This window comes from Acartia tonsa, chromosome 1, assembly GCF_053477335.1.
Source record: "Acartia tonsa isolate MP-2025a chromosome 1, ASM5347733v1, whole genome shotgun sequence".
In the NCBI taxonomy this organism is placed as follows: Eukaryota; Metazoa; Arthropoda; class Copepoda; order Calanoida; family Acartiidae; genus Acartia; species Acartia tonsa.
Window position 1 is genome coordinate 29,417,498 of NC_137260.1, and position 23,874 is coordinate 29,441,371.

The window sequence follows — 23,874 nt, forward strand, 5'->3', positions numbered from 1 at the left end:
ATTGAGATGTGTTTAGGCTACTTTTCAACCCTCTTTTTAAACCATTGATTAAAGACCTCTTAGATTCTAGGATTTTAATTGCTAGATTATTCCACTATTATTTCCAACAAAAAAAGCTTCTATTTTTATTTTATCATTGTTAAAACTTTATATACGAAAATGATATAATCTTTGGAAACTTATCTTATCAAAAAGTTGCAACAGTAGTTACCTCTAATTGTAATTTTGAAGAAAAAAGAGATACCTACTGATTGATTTATCTTTCATTTACATTTCCCTTCTTGGATTTAATTTAAAAAGAGTAAGGGGGGGGGGGGAAGTTTGTACACTTATAGGAAATAAAAATTCAGTACCAAAGTTTGGGAGGGTCGTATGGGCTTGTTTTTAAAGTTATCAACCTAATTCTTTTTGTAGGCTCTCTTATATGACTTGATATACACGGAAAACTTTGAAAATTGAATTTTGGGACTTTCCCTCTAGGGGCTAGTGGTGCAAAAGACCCCCCAAAACACTAAAATTTTAAGTTATGAGCTTATTTTTAAAGATATCGAGCTGATTTTTTAAATGGAAGCTTTTATTGCATAAATGAGTTGATTAGCCATCCCATATTTCATTTTTGCACCTTACCTCTAGGGGCATGTAAGCTCAAAACTTATAAATTTTGTATTTGGGGGGGTTGTTTTACTCCAAAAGCCCCTAGAAGTAAAGTGCAAAAATGAAATATGGGGTGGCTAATCAACTCATCTATGTAATAAAAGGTTCCATTTAAAAAATTAGCTCGATATCTTTAAAAATAAGCTCATAACTTAAAATTTTAGTGTTTCGGGGGGTCTTTTGCCCCACTATCCCCTAGAGGGAAAGTCCCAAAATTCAATTTTCAAAGTTTTCCGTGTATATCAAGTCATATAAGAGAGCCTACAAAAAGAATTAGGTTGATAACTTTAAAAACAAGCCCATACGACCCTCCCAAACTTTGGTACTGAATTTTTATTTCCTATAAGTGTACAAACTTCCCCCCCCCCCTTATTTTCAGGCATGAGATAGATAAAGAGTTGTGTGGCAGGGACCACGTGAAAGGAGTCCTCCTAACCTCGGATAAGGGCTTCCCTATTATTTCACAGGTTAGGTTATAATTGGAGTGAAGGCATTGGCTTCGAAACCGGTTACCATCCACAGGATTAGAACTGGTTCTGAGCAATTATGAAAAATCATGTATAGCATCGTATTACAGACAATTTTCCACAAATTTTAAAATAAGAATCATTAAATTACTACCAGTTTTGTTAGCCCATGCCTTTGGGGTTAAAAAGAACTAGCTCTAATCTTGTAACTTTTCATTTCATTATCTGTGGAAAGCTGTCTATAATACGATGCAATAAATAACTATTTTCACCATTTTAAGGCAATTTTTTATGTAAAATCTCGGTAGAAGTAAAGCCTTATATTAACTTACTATTCTTAATATTTAGGGTGAAGGTAAAGCCGTATTAGCTGCTGCTGCTAGTAGCGTGGCTACTCTTGCTGCTCTCATAGAGCCAGAGGAAGATAATCCAGTCATTCGTATAGAATCAGGAGTTAGGTAACTTTTGTTTCTTTTAATATTTCACTTTAAAGCTTGTTCTTTGATCTTGAACTATCTCCCTGTCACTCTCTTCTCTTGTAATGTTCACCTTAACTACTCTTAAAACCTGATCATCTAGAGGGAGAAGGGACAATGTTATTTACATTAATCTATATTCCTTCTCATCCAACAAATAACCAAAATTAAAGATTAATTTGTCATCGTTTATTTTTCTAATTTGTAGGTATTCATTTAGAATACGTCATTTTTAACAAATATCAATATTTAAATTAATACCCTATTATTTGAAGTTTTATGAGAATTTTATTAGAAGGAACAAAATTATAATTTTATGAATTATTCTATTATATGCAGTTGGTGCACAATAAAGGTTTCGCTTACATAAGCAGAATTAACAAATAAGTAGATTTTAGCAGTTTTATAACCTTATTCGATTAACAGTAATAGATGTTATCAAAATAAATTATTGAATTAATTATTTCTCCTAAGAGAAATCGCCCCTAGAAAAAAATTACCTCCCACAATTTTTTTTTTACTTTTTGTTTTAAAATCTAAAATAATAAATTGGCTATAAAATAAGCTGTAAAAATTGGAAAGAATTTTAATGAATATAATAGATTTGAAATCTGCATAAAATTTTAAGGATTTTTTATAATATTCGTTTTTTATATAATTCATTATTTAAAAGCGCAAATCCAATTTAAGTTAATAAATTTTGACTAATAGGATAGGTGGATTGGAAACTACCTGCGCTCTAATTGGTTGAATGATGTACGTCACTTAAGCTTCTCCAATCAGGGCGCAGATAGTTTTCAATCCACCAATCACAGATGTCAAATTTATTTAACTTAATTTGTATTTCCGCTTATAGATAAAGAATTATACAAAAAACGAATTTTATAAAAATTCCTTAAAATTTTATGCAGATTTCAAATCTATTATAATCCTTAAAATTCTTTCCAATTTTTATAGCTTACTATAAAATTCGACTCTCCTCTCCTCAAGTGCCCCTAGAGGCGTAACCGCTAGTTTGAAATATAGAAGTTAGTATAAATCTTTTATTTGCCTATTCTTTCTTTCTTCTAGTCAATAACGAAAAACTAGCGTTTCAAATTATAATTCTAAGATCTATCTCTTTTGTTTCTTGACTGATTTTATTAAATCTTAATTTACAATTGTTGGCATAGATCGTACATTGTTCTTTTTTTTGTTTATTTGACAGTTTTATTGCTGTGGACAAATAATGTTGTTGTTTTTATGATTTCTTTGTCTGTTTCCTTGTGAAAACATAATATCATCATAAGTTTAAATTCTGTTTTAGAAAATATTTGATCAAGAAAGAAGAACAAGTGACAGTGTTAATAATCAAAGAAGCATAAACCACAACAACAACAAAAAAAGAAAATATAAAAATGAAGTTAAACCTACTTGTTCCCGTGGCAGCTGTCTGCTTAGCATTATGTTTTCTTTGTGTTTCATGTGAGCGGGAGGATAGAAAATTTCGTCCTTATGAAATTCTGGGAGTTACTCGTTCATCTACACCACAACAGGTATTATAGTAGAATTTAGAAGGGAGTCGTGAAAAAAATATAGAGGAGGGGTCAATATTACAAAACTTTCTTGGATCATTAGCATATTGTATCTCAAATTGTGAAAAGACGGACTGAGCCGTTTATGATATTCTAGCTTTCAAACTAAATATTTTTAGATAAAAAAGGCGTACAAGCGCCTGGCCAAAGAGTTGCATCCTGACAAGAACAAAGCTCCAGATGCCAGCGACAGATTTGTTGAAATGACCAAAGCTTATGAAATCTTATCAGGGATGAAAATTCAAGTCTTTATTGAAATTCTTTAAAGAAAGGATTACCTATTGTGTCGATATCGTAATCTGAAAATTTTAACAAATCAACACTCAAAATCTCTTTCCTCCATAAATATATAAAAGTTTTAAAGGCATATACATATTTATCGTCCATTGTCTTAATATAATTCCTTTTTACCTTATTTATTTTAAAAATCTGATTCTGTCAAAAATATTTGTGATTTTCATGTGTAAATATTGGTAGACCCTGAGAGAAAATTGAAATATGATAACTATGGAATTACTGAGGATACTCCAAACTTCAACAAGAAACATGATTACTCACAGTATAACAGGTAATAGGGATTATTTGCATATCTGCATCATACAAAAGGCGTTAAAATTTTGTACTCTTACAATTTGGGAATTGGTTGTATGTCTTTTCAAATCCACAGCAACAATATTGTCACAATAATTAAGAATTTAAAAAGAAATAGCTTCAAACATCTGATTGACATAAATCTCGCAAGGTGTATTTCATATTATGAAAAACTTTTTGGTTAGCAATTTTCCACATGACCAAACTGTCATTGAGACAATAAATTGTAAAACTTTCTATAATTCTACATATATATGTATCTTGGTGAAAGATATGAGATACAAAATGTGCAATATAGAATTTTATTGCTATTTTTTGTGACGCAACAGTGTAATGAATGTCTTTTTGTACCTTTAGAACTAAGGACTGATTTTGTGAGGAAGAATTTTTATTTAGATTTGTTAGAAAGAAAAAGTTTAATATTTTGGAAGTTGTTTTTAAGCATGTTTCTTTCATTGATTTTGATTTCAGATTTATTATTATAATAAACCATCCATTCTGTCTTTTATTAAAAAATAAATATTTAAATATCAGATTCAGAAGAGTGACTAAAGCAGATTATTTTTTTTCAGATTTGGAGATCCATTCGATCATTTACGTGATTTCTTTGGAGATGGATTTGGAAGGTTTAGACAAAACAGGGATCAAAACATCTTCCATAAACAGGTATGCTTAAAAAGATACTTGTACGTTAAAGGGATGTATTAAAAGTCTCTTAAATCTTTGACTTTTCTCTGCATTCGAATATACGTATCTTCGGTTTTAGCAAGCTATAGCTTCCTTGGGTTTTCAGGAACTAATGTAAAAAAAGAATATTTTACTCTGAAGACAACCTAATAAAAGTTTTAAAAATTTACATTGTGTGTGTTTGTGTTTGTCTATCGTTAATCACTGAGTCAATGTGGTTCTCATTTTCAATAAAGCCTTTTATAGGGCAATTTTGGGGGAGAATACCTCAACCTTGCCAAGAGAAATCACCTCTGGCAAAAATACCAGGTCTAGGGTTCATTTAAAATTAATATGGGATGTGTAGGGTTAACATAACCTTCTCCCTTCCCTAAAGGGCATCTAGAGACTATAGAGTTTTTTTTAGTATTGAAAAAGGACTTATTTTTCAGAGTGTGACGTACAAAGCATACAGTAACAACCTGGTACCAAATAGTTTCCAGCAACCTCATATTATCCTCTTCTACTCGGACTGGTGCTTTTCTTGTGCACAGGTAAACTTCATCGAATTGTTTGCCACATTTCAATGATTTCATAAAAATATCTTAACAAATATGTATTTAAAGAGCACAATTTTTTATCAGTGAAAACTTCTCATTGACAAGTTTTGAAATTAGAAAACCATTATACCTACATCTTGAACCTTATAAATTAAATGAAATATGAGACTAATTTTTTTCATCAAGACTTCGGCAAGGAGAAAAACGTGAGTGGTTTCTTTTTTGTTTGGATGAATCAAATCAAAAGCCAGATAAAAAAATAATTTATATTAATTAGGCTGAAAGTGTATTGAATATTATTCAAATTTTGATCCTAACAAAAAATTTTATACTCCTCTAGAACTATTTATTTGGGAACCTAATATTTGAAGTACAAAATGTTCATTCAAGCTACTTTGAAAATATTTAGGTAATACCTGTCTGGTCGAAGCTTGTCGAAGAATTGGAACCTATCGGATTCATCCTGGCCACTGTACATTCGGAGCATGAAAGAGAATTATCAAGGTACAGAGTAGTCATAGGTTTTGTTATGGCCAACTAAGTCATTTGCTAAGAATTTCTCAATTAAAGTTTAATTATCATCGCAGCAATATTTTTGATCTTACATAATCCTAAACAAAAAACCTAATTTTTTTGTCCCACGTCTTACTCAATATAATGATTTTTTCACAATTTCCACTTGGTAAGAAATCAACAATAACATCCATTTCATACTAAAATTTTGCATTTATTGACATTTTGATCATTTGGCATTTGATTTGAGAAAGTCTCAACTACGTTTGCTGATACCATGCATGATACCACTTGCTATTTATGAAAGGCTTTATTATTATAAAAATATTGTTTACTTATTGTACTTTTTGTTAAGGAAAATTGGAGTTAGAGAGCTACCCCATCTTGTCCTTCTCACCGATGGAAAGGTAAATTATACTCACTGCTTTGTCAAGGACCTTATAAATAATTAAATTTTAAAAGCACCCAGACCTCGAAGTATGATTGTTTAATTTGTCAAGGATATTGCAACTAGAAAAAAATTACCTATATCAATCATAATATTATTAGGTACTTTCCTAACCTAATAATGAAAGCTCCAAACATAAGATATAAAATACAAATCGCTCCAGGCAAATATTTTTTTCATAAAAAATGTGAACACGATGTACTACACATAGAATGAGAATAGTTATTTCTCGCATCGTATTATAAACGGCTTTCCGCGGATATAGAATGTACAATTATGAGATTAAAACTAGTTTTTTTAGTTATGATTGTACATTTTTAATTTCGTAGAAAGCTGGATATAATATGATGCTAGACATAGTTTTTTCGTATGGATGAGAACCGGCTCCTATCCACCGGATTCAAATGAATACGAGAAAATAAAATATATTGAATTTTCAAGAGAGTGAGATGAATTTATATTTACAGTGTTGCCATAAAATCCCTAAAAAACAGTACCTACTTCACTTAGTTTGAAGCTTTACTTTAAAAGTGTTTAGTATTAGGAATAAAATCAAAAGCCTTTTGTACCTCCTGCCCATGTATCGATAGATCCTAAGAGTATCAAAGACTTGGTAGTCTGATCGCCGTAACTTTTCTAATCCCTTACAAATGTAAAAATTGTTTGCTGCTACTTAATTTTTTCTTCCCTTTTTTTCACTTAATCCACTACTTTGTGCAATAAAAGATGTGGTGAGAAAAGTACATTTTTATTCATTATTTACCATTCATCTTGTAATTAAATGTAAAATACCAATACTTACAATTGTATTGGTTAGTTACATATATAATTTAGGGATACAAAGAGATGGGACAAAAATAGTACTGAAGCGATTTCATAATATTAGTGAAAAATCAATGATTAAGTTCTTAGCTGGCTATGGATTGGCAACTGAAAAAATGTTTTAGTCCTGTCTTTGCCAAACTGTCTAAATATAAAATTTTTGTCGATTTAGATTTCAAAAGAGCGCAAACAAAATGTATTCTGTTCTATTGCAGCTCCAAAATTATTGAACCTAGAGCTTCATACAATGCATTAATATAACGTTTGATGGACACCGGTCGGTCAAACGTTCTGATTAATGGATATTTTGCTTAGATTAGTTTCAAAAGATGTGCCTGGATTTTTTGTTATTTCATGTAATTGAAGGATCTCATATTCGTCACTTTTTTATAAAAAAAACTTTCTAATGGTATGTCCTCTTTTATTATAGGTCACCCATTACCGTGAGTCCGTGATCTCTGTAGTAAAAGTGCTGGAATTTATCCGCCGGAAGCTGCCATACAAACTTGTCCAACGGGTGGATGATAACAACGTCGGCGAGTTCCTGAAAGGCTGGTCAGACAACAAAGTTCGAGTCCTACTCTTTGGAAAACTGGATATCGTCAGGCTTAGGTAATTATTTTTATGCTTGATTTTGGTCCATTTACCTCGTCTTAATTAAATCTTCCTACTACAAATTAATAACTTCATTTTATAATAATATGTGAAGAAACAATATATTTATTATTTAGCTCATAAAATTATGTTGTAGAATATCGACAAGTTGATTAGGTATTAAGTAAATAATCGTATTATATTAATTTAAATTTTTAAACTAAAGTTAAGTAAAAAATTTAAGACATGTTGATGAATTATTATACTGGAATATAAAATTTTCAAAAAATATTCGATAACAGTAAATAATTATGTATTGTACTAAAAAGTTTTTGTTTCTAGACTACAACAAAGCGTTTGTCGGTCGATCAAATTTCAAATACTTTTTACTGAAAACTGACTTTTTAGGTATTTGACTTCTGGATTTAAATTTCGTGAGAGAGCAGCTCTTGGTTATGTTCAGATGAATCTTCCTGAAACCAGCAACATTATCAAACAGTTTGATATTGACAAGACTAAGGTACAACATTGAAATATATTCTAATATTAGCGGCTACGCCGCTAGAAGCCTCTAGGCGTACTTGAAGTTGTGGGGGTTAAATTCGACTCTCCCTCATGTTTGTTTTAGTTTTAAAAGTAGAAAAAATAGAGGAGATTTTTGGAGGGGGGAGGAGATCCCTCCCCCAAAATAGTTAAAAACCTTCCCAGGATTTATGAGAAGCTACATCGTAAAGGAGAACCATTTCGGTTCATAGGTTATCGAGATCCTTCGTTTCAGACTGAAACACAGAGATCCTGTTACTTTTATAAAAAAAATTTTAGAAATTGGCTAAGTATTTTGTTTTAAAGTAAAATGCTTTGATTTGTTTTATGTTTTATGGTTGTGTTAACTATTGGGATCTACTGCAGTTCATGGTAAAATATTGCTGGTAACGAATGCTTCCTGGTTACTGGTAATATTACAAGAATCCTGGGTCCAGCAGCACGCATATTTCCCTAAATCCCAGGTTCCTGTTAGCTGGCAATCTGCACATTTTCCAGGTTACCAGCAATGACAGAAGATTACTGGCTTACAGGAGTTTTTACCCCATACCCTTTTTCACAATTTCTTAGGGGGTAAAGCAATGCTTAAAAAGGGACAGTGGCTTCCAATGCTGTGAAACTAGCTGTAATTACTTTATATACATACTTAAAAGAGGTAGGAGAAAGGGGTTGGGGATCTTCACCTACAAATTTAACTGCTTTTATTTTAAATTTCGCTTTCGCGCCAAAATTTGATTGGCATCCATCAAAAGTGCCCAACGACCTAACAATCAATACCGGCTCTTTATTTTTATAATAAATTAAAAAGATAGTCTTTATTTTAATCGTATTTGCAAATGGAATTTTATTATCGTCTAATAATAAAGAGATTTTAATTGGTAGATATTTGATTTAGGAGAAAGTATGTAAGTTCCATCTTGGAAATGAAGGTCGCTAGGAAGTCCATGATAATATATACGTCTCTATTTCTCACCCTTATTTAAAAAAAAAAACGTAGTTGCAATTTAACAAGTATGACCACATCCATAAAAGCGAAGCTCTAGAGTGTCAGAACTGAATAATCAGAATATAAATGTATAAAAGACGATACAAAATTGTCAGTAATTTCTTGAAAGCTGATTAAATACAAGTTAATGTTTAAGGGCATACTTACTTTTTTAGGACTTGATTATAAAAATGTTTCGCTTATAACATTGTACTTAGTTGTCATAGGAATCAGTATTAAAAAAATTTGATTAATCGGATAATAAAAACTTGCTGTTTAAAAAAGTAAAAAAACTTGTTTAAAATGGACGTACGGAGATTCTAGTAATGACGGTGGTACCTAACTACATGCCTAAATCAACGAAAGCCATCCGTTCTGGACAGACGTACGGACGGACGGACTCACCTAATTATAGAAAAGCTTCGCTTTTAAAAATGGGTAATCACGGTTATTACAAAAGGGTAGCACTTTATTAAAAAGCTAGGGGAAAGTTGAAAGGGCAAAGTTAGGGGAAAGGCAAACTATCGCAACATATAAATATTGGCAAGTCTAAACAACCACTCACAGTCAAATACAGGATAGGAAATAGGAAACATCACCAGCCATGCCGCCACAAAGTTTGTCCGTATATTAAAATACGTCAATAGGAGAAGAAGGAGGGGGGGGGGGGGGAGTTAGAGAAATTCTTAGCACATTTATATTATTTTATATAATAGTTTAGATAAAAATTAAAGTTTACAGAACTAATCATTTTATTATCCCCGGAGATTCATGGATATCCTTTAATAAAGAAACATGATGTCTGTTTGTTTAGCTGTACCGAAGGATCTCGCTAACCACTGAACCGATCGGGTTCTCCTTAACAGGGAAGCTTTTCATAGGTCCCGGGACGGTTTATAACTATTAGTTTGGGGGAGGGTACCAGAGAATCACAGACTTAAACGCAACATAGACAAATTATATAAAAACGGGTTTTTGGGATTCAACTCCCACCTCTTCAAGTGCCCCTAGAGGCCTATAGGGGGCTTAGCCGTAAGTTTATGAATATTTAAAAATCAATTTGTTTATAGTATATGTAAAGACATTATGTCCATTTGATTTACTTTTTATTACAACCTTACAGTAAAATATTCAGAAATAAAATTTATTTTGAAATTAGCTTGTCGATATTATGTTAGCAATGCCCACTATAATTAAAGCAATAGTCGATGGAATGTCTACAATTTTACACAAGAATATTTACTAGAATATAAAAATTAACAGGTTAAATCTTTTCAAACCTAATTTAAGCAATCTTCTCAAATATTTATAAACATGGACTTAAGGGCCAATTGTACAGTAAATTCGAACAAATCACAAAAGCAAATGACTGAATGAAACAAATTTATCAATATTTATATGACCCTTTTTTCATATCCATACCCAATTAGTACAGAGTAGGATCTAATTCTACCCCCCCCCCCCCTCCCATTACCATAACCCTTACCATTGGTCTTTCAGACAAACATGCCAAAATAGCCGCTTCGAGTAGCGTGCTATCAACCTCTATTTGTGGGGTAAGTGTGATAAAAGGGTAATGGGAATTTAAAAGGGAAATATTGCTTTTTAACAGGAATATTTCAAACCTGCCAGAGTCCAGGAATGTGCATAAATTGCCAGCAACCAGGAAAGTTAAACATTGGTGGCTCCAGAAATATTTCTTGTTATGCTAGATCCAGGATTCTTGGAATATTGCTAGGAAACAGGAAGCATTCGTTACCAGCAATGTTTTACCATGAACTGCAGTAGATCCAACTATTGCATTCTCGTATAGAGATATAATAAAGTAAACAAATATTTTATTTATATATGTTCAGAAATGGAATTGATAATCAAACTAAGATTCTCGCATTCTTATCTGGATCCTGCTCATTAATATCTAACTTTGGCCTGAATATTGCAGTTTTACTTACAGTTATGAATTTAAGAATTTTTGATGATTGTAATACTGCGAGTAGATTTTTGTGGAAATAATCTGTTCGATTTTCTAAAATATGTAAATAATCTAGTAGATTTTTAACTACAACTAATTATTTTTAAAATTGTAGGATACTTTGCTGCTCTTCCAGGAGGATTCTGTAAAGCCAATAGCCACCCTTGCCATGCAGGACCTACCTACAAACACAATTTTAGAGGTAAATAAGTTTTTATTGTGATACTTTCTACAGGTATAAAGTTGATTTGTAAATTAATGTAATGTGGACTGGAGTAAATCATTTGATATATGAATAAATAGCTTGTAGCTTTACTAACAAGTGATTTTCTATAAAAATAACGTATGCGAACTTTTGATAGAAATAAGAAAATAAAGAAATAAATATTTAAACTGGCTTCTTTTATTGTTTTTATATTGAAAAAATAATCATTGTTTTCTTTATTTCATGTACATTGTACTTATAGATCAATTATGTGTATGTATAATAAGTTGTATATTTTCTTTTATTATATATTCATCTAGCGGCTACGCCCCTGGAGGCCTCTTGAAAATCTATGTTTTTTAATTTAGATTTTTTTTATGTAAAAAAAAAAAAATTTTGGAGGGGGGTGTAATTTTTTTTCTAGGGGCGATTTCTCTTTGGAGGTTGGTGGTACTCCCCCCAAAAATAATTATAAACCTTCCCGGGACCTATGAGAAGCTACTCTGTAAAGGAGAATCCGATCAGTTCAGCGGTTAGCGAGATTCTTTGGTACAGACAGACACACATCCTGTTACTTTATTATAAGGATTTTCAAAGTCAGTATTAATGAGAAATGGTTAGTTAATTGTTATTGTATTTCTAAGAAGAATCCCTTGATTTTTTTATATCCTCAATTATTCAGTCTTTTTTAACCTAATTCTATTTGTCAAAAGTTTTGGTAATTTTTCAAATAGTGCGAAGCTCTCTCATTATCCTTAAATTTAAAAAAAAGTTTAAAATTACCCAACTCTGCAGTTGACGTTTTTACAGTTTAATTGACATTTCAAGTTTTTAACTTATTTGGAAATAATTATGAGTAGGGATAAGAGTGGATTACTGTTTTCTTAAATGGCTATTTTCTTTTTTGATAAGGACTTTATAAATATATGATTCATAAACATGTCTGTCAAGGATATTTCTACGTTATATAATTAAGGACATCCAAGCTTTTATTTTTTTAACTAAAAGAACGATAACCCATTTATCAAAATTTAATCAAAATAAGATTTAAAAGAGGAGTCGAAGATTTTTATTAGACATAATTGTTTCGAAATAGAAATCCAATATGAAATTTCATAAATGAAAATATTTTGCTTTAAACTTGTATCCTTAATTTTGTTTAATTAACAAATTAAATCTTTTTTTAATGAAATAAAAATTTATGAAACAAATTAGAACAAAATTTTTATTTTATTAATATTATCTATTTTTTTTAGGTAATTGAAAAGCATCAATTTTTGCAACTTCCAAGACTCTCTTCACAAAAGTAAGTTATTGTTCTATAAATTTTTAATGATAAAGATAATTAACTGAAAATTAAAAAGTCAAATAAAACTCTGTACTTTGTGACATAATTATATTACAGGGTGCTTATTAGTTTATTTTAAACGGTTGTATGTTGTTTAGTTAAAACATTATTTTTTACAGGGTGTTTGATAGTTTATGTCCAGTTGGAACAAGCCGGACAAGAAAACGTTTGTGTGTAATTTTATTTACTAGAGAATCTCCTGACCATGATCAATACAGACAGGTTTGATTATTTTTTTATTTAATAACCTTGTTTACATAATAGGTATTGGATTATAAATAAATAAGTAACCAACTATACTGATCAAAATATCTAAGTGTTTATAAATACAGAAATATTTTTTTTGTATTTTTTTTATATGCAAAGAACTGTCGTTAATACAATAAATATATTTTATAATCTTTTTTTGAGAACACGAATAACAATGCTAAAATATGTTTATATACCTATCATGTCATCTGAAAAAAATCTTAATTTCTATATGTTGTATTTGAACATTGTTGTGTCTCGTTTTATGCCTTATATGCATATATTTTATTAAATAGTTATTAAATGTTTTTAAAGGCACATATTTTTATACATACAGTTATTTTTCTGACAAATAAAAGGTAGATATTTGCCATTTATTTAAATGATATTCAGACATACATCCTGTTATTTTTTTTAAAAGGATAAATTTCATGTTCTTCCTAGCATTATAGAACTAACAAACCAAATGCGTAATAGAGGAGAATCTTTTCTCTCAAACGTTTTAGATGGACCTCTATAAATATAGAGCAGCATAATCTTACATGTATTTTTTTGGTAAAATGCAAAAAAAATCCTCAGAAATAAGAAAAACAATGATGAAGAGATTCTTCTCTTAGAATCATTAAAATTAAATCTGGTAGTAATGGAAATGAAAGAAAACTTTTACTAAAAATTAAATGATGGACAGTCTTATTTTATTATTTTAGATTATTTCTAATTCCTTCTAATTCTAAAATTATATTTATGTGAACGAATTATTTTTGAAATGAAAATAAAATATTGTGCTTTTAAATTGTGGCTAAGCATAATAAATAACAAATACACCTTAATTAATAAACCATTTTACTGACATATTCTTGTTTTACAATACTGATAAAGAATTTATACTCTTCCTTATATTTAGATGATGAGAGAGTTTATAAACCGTAACAATTATTCTGGGGACAGAGTAAGGTTTACCTACATCTATATGAACCGTCAACAACAGTTCCTTAGTGCTTTATCACAGGTAATACATAACTTAGTTGCAGTTATTACAGATAATTTAAGGTAGGTTACAATCTGTCAAAATATAATCACACAACCTTCATTAACTTTAGCTTGATACATTCCCCTCAAAAGTTTCTTAGTTCTCTTAGGTATTTTGAAGTTAGGTTGAACCACTCAATTTACTGAGTTAAATTTGCAGTTAGGTTGCAATTTGCCAAATATACTCTTAAACTTCCTAAAGGTTTAGCTAGAAACTTAACCAGTAAAAGTTTCTTAGGTTGTTTTTTTTGCCAGATAATTTGAAGTTAGGATGCAATCGGTCAAAATCTCCTGTAATGCAATGTTTAGGTACAACTACAATTATTTGGACTGAATAAATAGTTTTTATCAAAATATTTTTTCTAGGACGGACAAAATCCTGAGCTAGGTGTGCTAGTGCTGTGGAGGCGCGGAGAGGAAAAGGCTAAATATGAGTGGTTGGAGAACTCGTGGGTAGAGACTAATAATAGCATGGACGAACTAAAGGAAACTCTGTCAAGGCTATTGTCGGCTAATGAGGTTAGATATCCATTATTTGTGCCCGAAGAATCTTTTATTTACCTACAACAAGTTTTTGCTGTCTTATTAGCTGATTTCACTTGTTCATAAAAAACTTTGCCTCAGAAAAAGAACCATTTAAACTTCGTTTAACCTTTAATAAAACAGATCTACAATATAGATGTATATATAGATAACTACCTGCCCACTTTTCCAATGACCATTTTCGTCTTCTGCTGCTTGGCTGTGTTAATATTCCCGACATTATTGGTTAATTTTCAAAGACCCAATCGAGAGTCGGCACAAGGTCATTGGGATGGGGAGATACAGTTTTTAACCCCTTCCCCCTCTACCTAGTGTTTTTCTCTAATATTATAGTGCCAAATATTTTCTATTTAGAATTGAGATTGACCCCTCCCTGAATGTTTTATATAAAGCCTATTTATTGTATATATTACATATGAGGAAAATTCCTTTGTATAATTGCTCTACATTCATGTATAGGTCTCAATACTAATAATGCACGCACCATTTATGTCAGGAATTTTTATATTAATTCTAACCCCATTCATTACTATTTTTACTCAGTCAAGCTTTTACGCAATCTACTTTGTGTGCTTAATTAAATATAAGGTCATTTTGCATATGGTTATTTACAAAAATTGCAAAGTTATTAATAACCTTTTCAATATAAAAAGACCCTTACAGTGATAGTTTACAGATTGATACCTAGGATGTTAGATAATCAAACGTATTAGTGAAAAAAGTTACCATTCACATTGAAAGATATTTGTTTGAGTAACACAACTCAGCAAATAAAATCAAACGCCTTATTAAAGTCTAAAGTACAAGAATTGAAAATCATTTATTTAATATGATTAAACAAAGTTAAATATATACTTAAATAAATTTTATATTGGTATTTTTATTCTGCCTTCTACTATGTTTCTATTTCGTTTTACTAAACATCTTCAATTATTTAGTTTTTATTAGTGTTACTATACTTATTGATTCCTTATTAAGGTATTATCTGGTGAAGCTATTATTGAACATTTGGTGGATGAACATGCATCCAGCATTTTTGTCAGGTAAAAACTTTTTAACAAATATATTTTCCATAGAGAAATTCCATTATGCTAATAAATATTACTTATTTTTACAATATAAATTAAGGAAGTAATCGTTGAGGGAAAAGAAATTCAACTTGATTGGAAAATATATACCCCTCTAAATATTTTAAAAACCTGTCTGATATTGGGCAAGGGCATTTATCTATTTATGACTACATATATTAACCTAAACTTTCAGGAATGTCAATATTGTATAGATGATTTAACAAAAATGTCAGCAATGTAAACTTCTCCAAACCAAATTTCCGTATCCTAAACGGCCACCACATTCCATTCTAATAAATCACAGCTTCAAACAATTTAGACATCTAAATATAGAGTAGCTTCCTTCTAAATATCACAATAAAAATTTTTTATTTATGATACAATCAGCATAATTTTCTTCTAAACACACAAATCAGCATATTTTTTACATTTTAGAACTCTTAAATGACATTCATTATTTCTACAATTGTTTTACTTACAAAATTTCATTATAACTACAATAATAACTACATATATAACTACAAGGTAACTACATTTATAACTACAAGATAACTACATTTATAACTACAATATAACTACATAATAACCACCAGTTAAGTCACATTTAATTTTGCAATCATATCTCCGGGGGGTTTCACCCCTAAATTCAGATCATGATCGAGTTAGTAGTAAAACCTCTACCACTATTGCCATGTACTAAAAGAGGTGTACTAAGCTCTACTATCCTTGTACCATAAACTATTCATACCTTATCCTATATTATTATCATAAATTGTATATCGATAGTTAAATTGATGAAATACATACATACATACAAAATTATCTGATAGTTTAAGTCTTTGAGCCATACCAAATAAGGTATAATAATGGAGTAAAAAACTGATTTACGCCATTAGTAAAAATAACCAAATACAAATTAATGGCACTAATACTTTGGATTTACAAACCAAGGCAGTGTAAACACAGGGTAGGTTGTCTGTCATAGTATAGTGTGGATGAATAGTTAAAAAGTGGCTATTATTAAAACTTGTACTCATTACGGTAATAACAAGCAATAAGAAAGTTTGTTGCACAACTAAATTGAAATAACAATGTAAAACAAGAGAATTAACATAATTAGATAACATTTTCTTTTTGCTTTGCCTTAAAAAGTGTTACCTACTTAACTTATTGTAAAACTTTTGGGTATAGTCTCTTTTTGGGAACGATCCTTAAGGGGCGATTCTTCGTATTTTTCACAGTAGCTTTTCTTTATTTCTAGCCCCTGCGGGGCCAATTCCCTAACACTGCGGGGCAATCACCGAACCCAATATAATCTAACCCTAAAATAAAATAACCTAATAAAAGGCATTTTAAAAATACGACGAATCGCCCCTTAAAGGGCGTTGCCACGAAACTTTTATAAGTTAAAAATACAATATTTTTTGCGATATTCTGTTGATATAATAAGTTAGTAATGTGGAAGGTGTATTATTTTTGTACCTTATACTTTAAGGTTTTTATTTTATTTGTTATTTAAAACAAAATACCCTAATTTGTTTCATGTCTTTCTCATTTTAGAATTTAAGGTCTGTTGGCCAAAGAAGTTAAAATCTAAGACATTCTCTTGAAATATATTTAATTTAATTGTAATGTTAAGAATTGCGAACAAGATGATTGAAATAAGTGAAATTCTCCGAGACAATATCACAAAGGTAAATACTTGTTGCATTTTATTTAACAATGTTGTAGATTCAAACAAACCTGGCAAACCCCTAATTTTATTTTTATCCTCAATGTAAATCTGCAAATTGTTTTTGATTTGATTTGTTATTTGGCAGGTAGTTTCTTCTCCACAAGCCTGTAGGAAAGGGCAGGGATGGTTTGGAAATGGCCTAAATCCACCCAAAGACATATTAAAAAGTACGACCCATTAGGACCAGCAATTTCCGAGGTCTTTACTTTCAGACCAAAAACCTTTAGTATTAGCAGATTATTTTGTTGTTGGAATTTTTAACGAAAAAAACAAGAATTTTAAGACTGCTAGCCGCTTGTAAGTAATAAAAGAATTCAATGAAAATTTCAACCTGCACAATAATATTTGATCATTCTAGTCGTATTATCTCAATTTTCACTTGAATAAGATGTTTATTTCATTTAAATCTGTTTGAGTTATGCAAGCTTTTAAAACAGAAAACATTTGCAAATATACATTTTCTGTTCTTATATTTTTTCACAATAATAAAAATTAAAAAGTATTTTTGGATAAAAAGTCTGCAATTAATATTTTATAAGTTACAATTGATTAAAATCGTCATTTTATGAAAAATTGTCTTAGGATGAGTTAATTCCTGCAGCTAGCCTGGTTGTGACTGTTGGTGTTATATTAGCTGGAGGATACCTTATGTCATACTTGGTCAAGCTAGAAGAAGAGAATGTACAGAAAACTCTGGGTGCAAAAGGATTAAAGGTAAAAGTCAGCTTTTTGTCACGTCAGTGATAAGTTGGAGTATCAGCAAAAATCGTGTCACAACTAGCAGACATTAAAATATTTACTGCTGATATGTCAGGAACGTATTATAGATATTAAACATTTATTTATCCTAAGAATAAATAACTAATGTTATACCTATTACTCCCTGACAAACCAATTATAGAGAAGCTACACTTTCAAAACAAACACAAAATTAGAGAGATAATCCATATATTTAGTCTAGGTGAAAACATTTTTATTCATCTATAATACAAAGTAGTATGATGTCTGTCCGTCTCTCTGTCTGTCTGAAGCTTAAGATCTCAGTAACCACTGAACATATTGGGCTCTACTCTTCAGGAAATATACCTACTGGTCCTGGGATAGTTTTATGCTATTTTCTTGAGGGTGGGACACCCCCCACCAAAAAAAAAGAAAAAAAACCCCAACAAAAAAAATATTTTACATTTTTCTTTTAAATCAAAATAACACTAAAATAGGTAGATTAAACCTCTTGGGGCAAAGCTCCTAGAGGCTAGGGACGAAGCCGCTAGTATAATTATAATACAATAAAATTAAAAATCAATAGATAATAAAAATTATATAATCAGCTGATGGACTACTGGAATAGCTTCTTATTTATTTAAATAAACCAGGGAGGGAAGGGAGGGATACCTAGCTAAAATAAATCCAAACTGACTATCAACGTACAAACTTAATCTCACCAAAACTACAAAAACCAAAAGGATTTACAGGGATGATAATAATATCTTAACTGACAATGCACGAACATACAAATTAACATTTTTGAGCTTATAAAATGCTTACTACTTACCTACTTAGTCTTTTAGTCATGACATTAAAAATAAAATTATTACATTTTTAAAATTTAATTTTTGCGCTTTAAAATGTCACTATTTACCTATATTATTAACTCAATTTTTACCACAACATATTTAAAGGAAAAACATGATTATTTTTAATTATTTTGATATTTCTGTGGTATTATTCTAGTTTTCCATGAACCTTTAACATATTTTAATATTTTAAAATTCTAGAGAGAAAAGAGAAAACCCATTTTAATAATCTCTAAATTTGGTTTATAGAAATAGAATTTCCTCTGAATGTGTTTAAATTTATTCTTTGATATTGTATTGTATGCGTTCAGTTATATAATATCCATAATTCAAGTTTTCTAGTAGAAAATTTCATAAAAAATAGTATAGATGGGTAACAAAAATATTTACGTTTACAACAATTCCATTCCAAAATCATATCCGTATAATAAAGTAACAGGATGTCTGTTTGTTTGTTTGTCTGTACCGAAGGGTAGCTTCTCATAAGTCCCGGGAAGGTTTATAACTATTTTGGGGGAGGGTACCACCACCCTCCCAAGAGAAATCACAAAAAAATCTAAATTTTAAAAATATTCTCACTTTTACGTATAGACTTGAACGCAATATATACAATTTTTCTTTTAAGATTAGATATTTGAATTAAAAAAACATACATTAAAAATGCCACTAATGGCCTCTAGGGTCGTAGCCGCTAGTGAAACATATTGCGTTACCATCATTTAAAAATTTTCGTCATATATTACTTATTTAATAATAAAGCATCGCATTTTTTTATTTCTTGTTTAATAATGGAATTTTTAAAAATCTATTTTCCTAGGTTGACCGTAAGGGCAAAGTTGTTCCCGAATTAAAAATCCACGAGTTACGAGCTGAAACTTATAATGGAATGATTAGGCTACTCAAGCCTGGCTGTAGGACGATAGTGCTTATTGTTGACAGGTATCATATGGATAGTAAGATTGATACAAAAAAGTACCCTATTGATTTTAAGTTATTAAAAATTCCGAATGAAGAATGAAGCATTATTTCCGACCTGCATAAAAAGTTTGAAGCAGATAATAAATTGCCTTTCTAACACAGCCAAAAAATTTCCTGTTTTTTTTGAAGAAGAAACAAAGCAACTTTTAATAATATTAGTAGTATACTTCCAACTTCTCATAACCTGATTTTTAGGGAGAAAAACTTTTTTATTGAATTTCATTGGTTTTAAAAAAGAATGAAGCAATTTTGACACGTTGTCACTTTTAATTTTACATTCGCGCTGAGAAAAAAAAAACCTATCTGTACCCTTACACGACTCTCTTGAACATCTAATGAAAAATTGCAATCAAGTTTTACTAATATTGAATTAAAATTGAAAGAGATGCAAGTAGAATTATCCTAATTCTTTCAAACTTTGCAGAATAACCTTTCAAAGTTGTAATCATTATCAGAAAGCAGGAAAAAGGTATAACCCAAAAATAAAATAAAATCTAAAATAATATTTGGGGGGCAAATGGAGAGGTCGTCAATTTTACGATGTGTTGACAGCTGAAAAACACGTATAGGTTTCCTGAATTTTTTCGAATTAATTTCGTTATTGATATAAGCTGATCAGAAAGTCCTTTGAAATTGATAATGATATTGTAAGTTGATCATATACCTATAGAATCATGAATTTGTAGTAATTTTAGTAAAGGTTATTATCGAAATTTGTTTTTTTAATCTACAAAGAACTATGAAGCTCAATATTAGTTAATTTTCCTATTGTATGATTTGTTGTGCTTCGCTTTTATATTTGTTGTTATTCTTGTTTATAACTTTTGGAATAAGTATTAAAAAATAAGTCTTAATTCGGGAGAGAAAAACGATAGTTACTAATATCGTTGTAACCTTAAAGAGCTGAACGTCTTTTTTTTTGAGTTTAGTTAATGCACTCCTTTTTATCAAATAAGAACAGTTATATAAATTAAAGTTATCTTTAGTTCAGGTTTAATAATATGTACATAACATATAATATTCATTGTAAAACTTACTTTAACAAGGATGACGGCATTCATAAAACCAATGCTTATAAATGGAACGAAAGGTTTAATAAACATAAAGTGGTCAATGTTTTACTATTTCTAAAAAGCTCTAATGCCCAAATTTTTTATTCATGTGCTAAGATTCAAGCTTTAGATTTAAACCAACTTTTAGCATTATGGTAATCTAAGTAATTTATAATGATAGCTCAGTGATAACAGTGAAGCCTATTAGGCGTAACGTCCCTTATTGTATAGTAACTTTGCAACAAAGAAAACTTGTGAAACCTATTCTAGCTATCATGTAAGACATGAAAAAACTTTCTCGAGATGTTTTCATTCAATTTGATGTTTTTCTAGAAATATAAAATCTTATCTTTTCTCTTTCGTATTTTAGGAATGTTTTATGTTTTCCATGTAATCTATTACATGACCTAGTCAAACTATTTCACATAGTGATGCTTGAAGTAATTTCAATACTAACTTTAAGCCGACTTTAGTTTTATTGTAAACCAAAATAATCTTTTAATCTGTCTTCCATCGTCTTTGTTACGAGAGCTTTTAAATCTGATTTGATTTATTTATTTAGGGAATCCAAAGACAAGCTGGTGGCTAAGTTCTACAAACATGCCTGGCCATTCAGGAGAAACAAGACATTGATGTTCGGATTTATGTATATTGAGAAGGGATTGTCATGGTACAAGAAAATATTAAACCTCACCCTTCCAGAGCCAAGGGATATCAAGATTAATCCTAAGAATTGCATCGGTAAGCCTAATAATATTTAATAAATAGTTAAGAAACAATCTATTCATGTGATTAGGCACATACAAATTTTGTCTCGGATTGCAGTTTTCAGTGAAAGCGACAGTTCCATGTTTATTATTTAAGCAACCGGAATGCCAAATTCTTTTAAAGAAACTTTTTTGACACAATTTTTTTTTGTTCTGGAACTAAAACTCTTGTTTGACATGTATTAATATGTTTTTTAAATTTTAGGTACTGTATTGAGTTTGAATGGCCACCGGCGATACTTCTGCATGTACCATGCCAAGCATCCGGAGGCTTCCAGGCGACCAGGATACTACACATCATCCGGCGCGTTCATGGGATTCGACAGTGAGAACGACAGCTCTGATATTGAGGATATTGAGAGGGCCAAGCCTGCCCCTGTCCTGGATTCTCCTGATCATCTTCCAATATTTGAGGATCAACTCCTGGATGGATTGCAGAACTGGATGGATAGACTCTTTGAAGGGTCAACTTACAGGTAACTTGAAATTTATTTACTTATTAAGTTTAAAATATTAAAACTAAACAAGGCTTTCGAATATCTGCTTGTGGGTTTAGGCTTATTTAACGTTTTTCTTGATATTTTCGACTTCAAAGTCTACCTTAACTAGGTATTCTTTCTTTAAAAAATACAATAATATTTGGTATCAGTAAAAGATAGGGGCTAATCTTTCAGAATTGAAGAGTAACCTTATATCCTTCCATTAATTTACTCTGCACAAATATTTTACATTTTTGGTTTGATTTTGAATAATTTTGTAGATATCATGTGAACTACTGGCCAGAATTTCCTATCTCACCCTCAACATGGAACACAAAATAAAAACTTTATTTCAAACTTTAAATCAATTTATAAAAATATCACATTCCTCACTTGACATCACAAGAAACATGGATAATTTCTTCTTTTTTAATAAGAATCTAATCCATATACCCAGATAAACTAGGAATAATATTTAAGTCACAGAAAATATTATAATAAATGTGTTAAATGTAGGTAATATTTCCACACTAATGATATCATTGCCATATGCTTTATAAACTTCTTGCTTATACAAACTTTTTTAATAATAAATATAATATTACAGTCTCAAAATTTGTATTATTAGACCTCTATGCAAAGCATCCTTAAATTATTGTAAATATTGTTTTTAAAATACCTTTCCTTATCCACTACCATTGTAAAACAAGTAAAAATAGAATGATAATTTTTTCTAAATGATTAATTTTGCTTTACCAAAGCTTTAATAACTAAACTAGTAAAATTATTATTATGTAAAAATAAAAATAAAAATTAAATCTGTGGAAGGATGTGACACAGAATAAAATATTATGTCTCTAACCACATTTCACTTAGCTCAGTAACTACTGACAAATAAGTTTGAGGCAAAATATTTGAACTTTTTAATAATCATCCCTTATTTGTACACTGTATTAAGATTATGAATTTATGCTAAATTGCTCATTAATTAAAACTATTGAAAATTTTGTTGTAAAATCTTTTTTTTTAAATAGGAACTGCACAATTAATTCTTTAAGCGAATTGGTGTTGGGTTGAAAGAAATTCTAAATTTATATTCTTCCATTAAACTACAATAATTTTGAATTTTTATTTTTAGTTGTGTTGAATTAATTATATTTTCCATTGAACTTTCCCTGTTGCACTTTTACGCCTTCCCTAACGATTCCATTGGTAATTTGTTAAGATTTTGAATTTAAAGGCGAAAAAGTAGTACCTAGGTAAAATAGTGTTTTTATTAGATAAGATAATCCCTCCTTGGATAACATTAACCATAGTCAGTTGTACAGCACCAGTTTTTAAACGATCAATAGTGAGTAATGATAAAATGTTCCATTTTTCCCTTTCTTGCCTTTTTTAAAGGATATTCTCCCGTAAGTAGTACTAAGTACAGATCTGCTTCAATTGTCGAGGGCATACTAAATGAACCGATTCATTATTGCTCACTTTTGATCATAGTTTTCATATTAATGTGATATTAGGACAATTTTAATTAAAATCACCTTATTATTATAATAATATTAAAATTATTAATGAAATAATAAATTCATTATGATCTCTTTAAGAAACTTTATTTATATCATAGTTATATTTACCTATGATTAATTAAAAGGATGTGTATCTGATTGTTTTGAATCTCAAACCTTATCTCTATTTACCCAGGTATAAGGTATAACCAACAAGCGAAAAAATCTAAAATCATATTTAGGGGGCAAATGGAGAGGTCGTCAATTTTACGATGTGTTGCCCCCCAACGACAGCCGAAAAACACGTATAGGTTTCGTGATTTTTTTCCGAATTAATTTCGTTATTGGTACAAGCTGCTATTTATCTCATCGTATTTATAACACAGTTTTCCGCTTAAGGTGAAATAAAAAAATTATAGGATTTTTTCTTGTGTTGATGGCCCCTATGTTTTTTATTTGATAGTAATGGAGAGAG

At 30.1% G+C, this 23,874-nt stretch overlaps 1 protein-coding gene across 1 annotated transcript; it reads left to right on the forward strand.

Moving 5' to 3' along the window:
- The first annotated feature begins 1,469 nt into the window (after positions 1–1,469).
- l(3)80Fg (dnaJ homolog subfamily C member 16 l(3)80Fg) lies at positions 1,470–23,501 on the forward strand. Its single transcript, XM_080172713.1, has 22 exons — positions 1,470–1,579; positions 2,904–3,132; positions 3,291–3,400; positions 3,647–3,739; positions 4,335–4,428; positions 4,881–4,982; positions 5,398–5,492; positions 5,857–5,908; positions 7,202–7,383; positions 7,774–7,885; positions 10,981–11,067; positions 12,327–12,376; positions 12,538–12,640; positions 13,572–13,676; positions 14,063–14,215; positions 15,218–15,282; positions 16,949–17,003; positions 17,627–17,758; positions 19,436–19,557; positions 21,211–21,389; positions 21,621–21,891; positions 22,176–23,501. Exons 2-22 carry the CDS (start codon positions 2,995–2,997, stop codon positions 22,234–22,236), a joined length of 2,361 nt encoding a protein of 786 aa, XP_080028839.1. The 5' UTR covers positions 1,470–1,579; positions 2,904–2,994; the 3' UTR covers positions 22,237–23,501.
- The last annotated feature ends 373 nt before the right edge of the window (positions 23,502–23,874 follow it).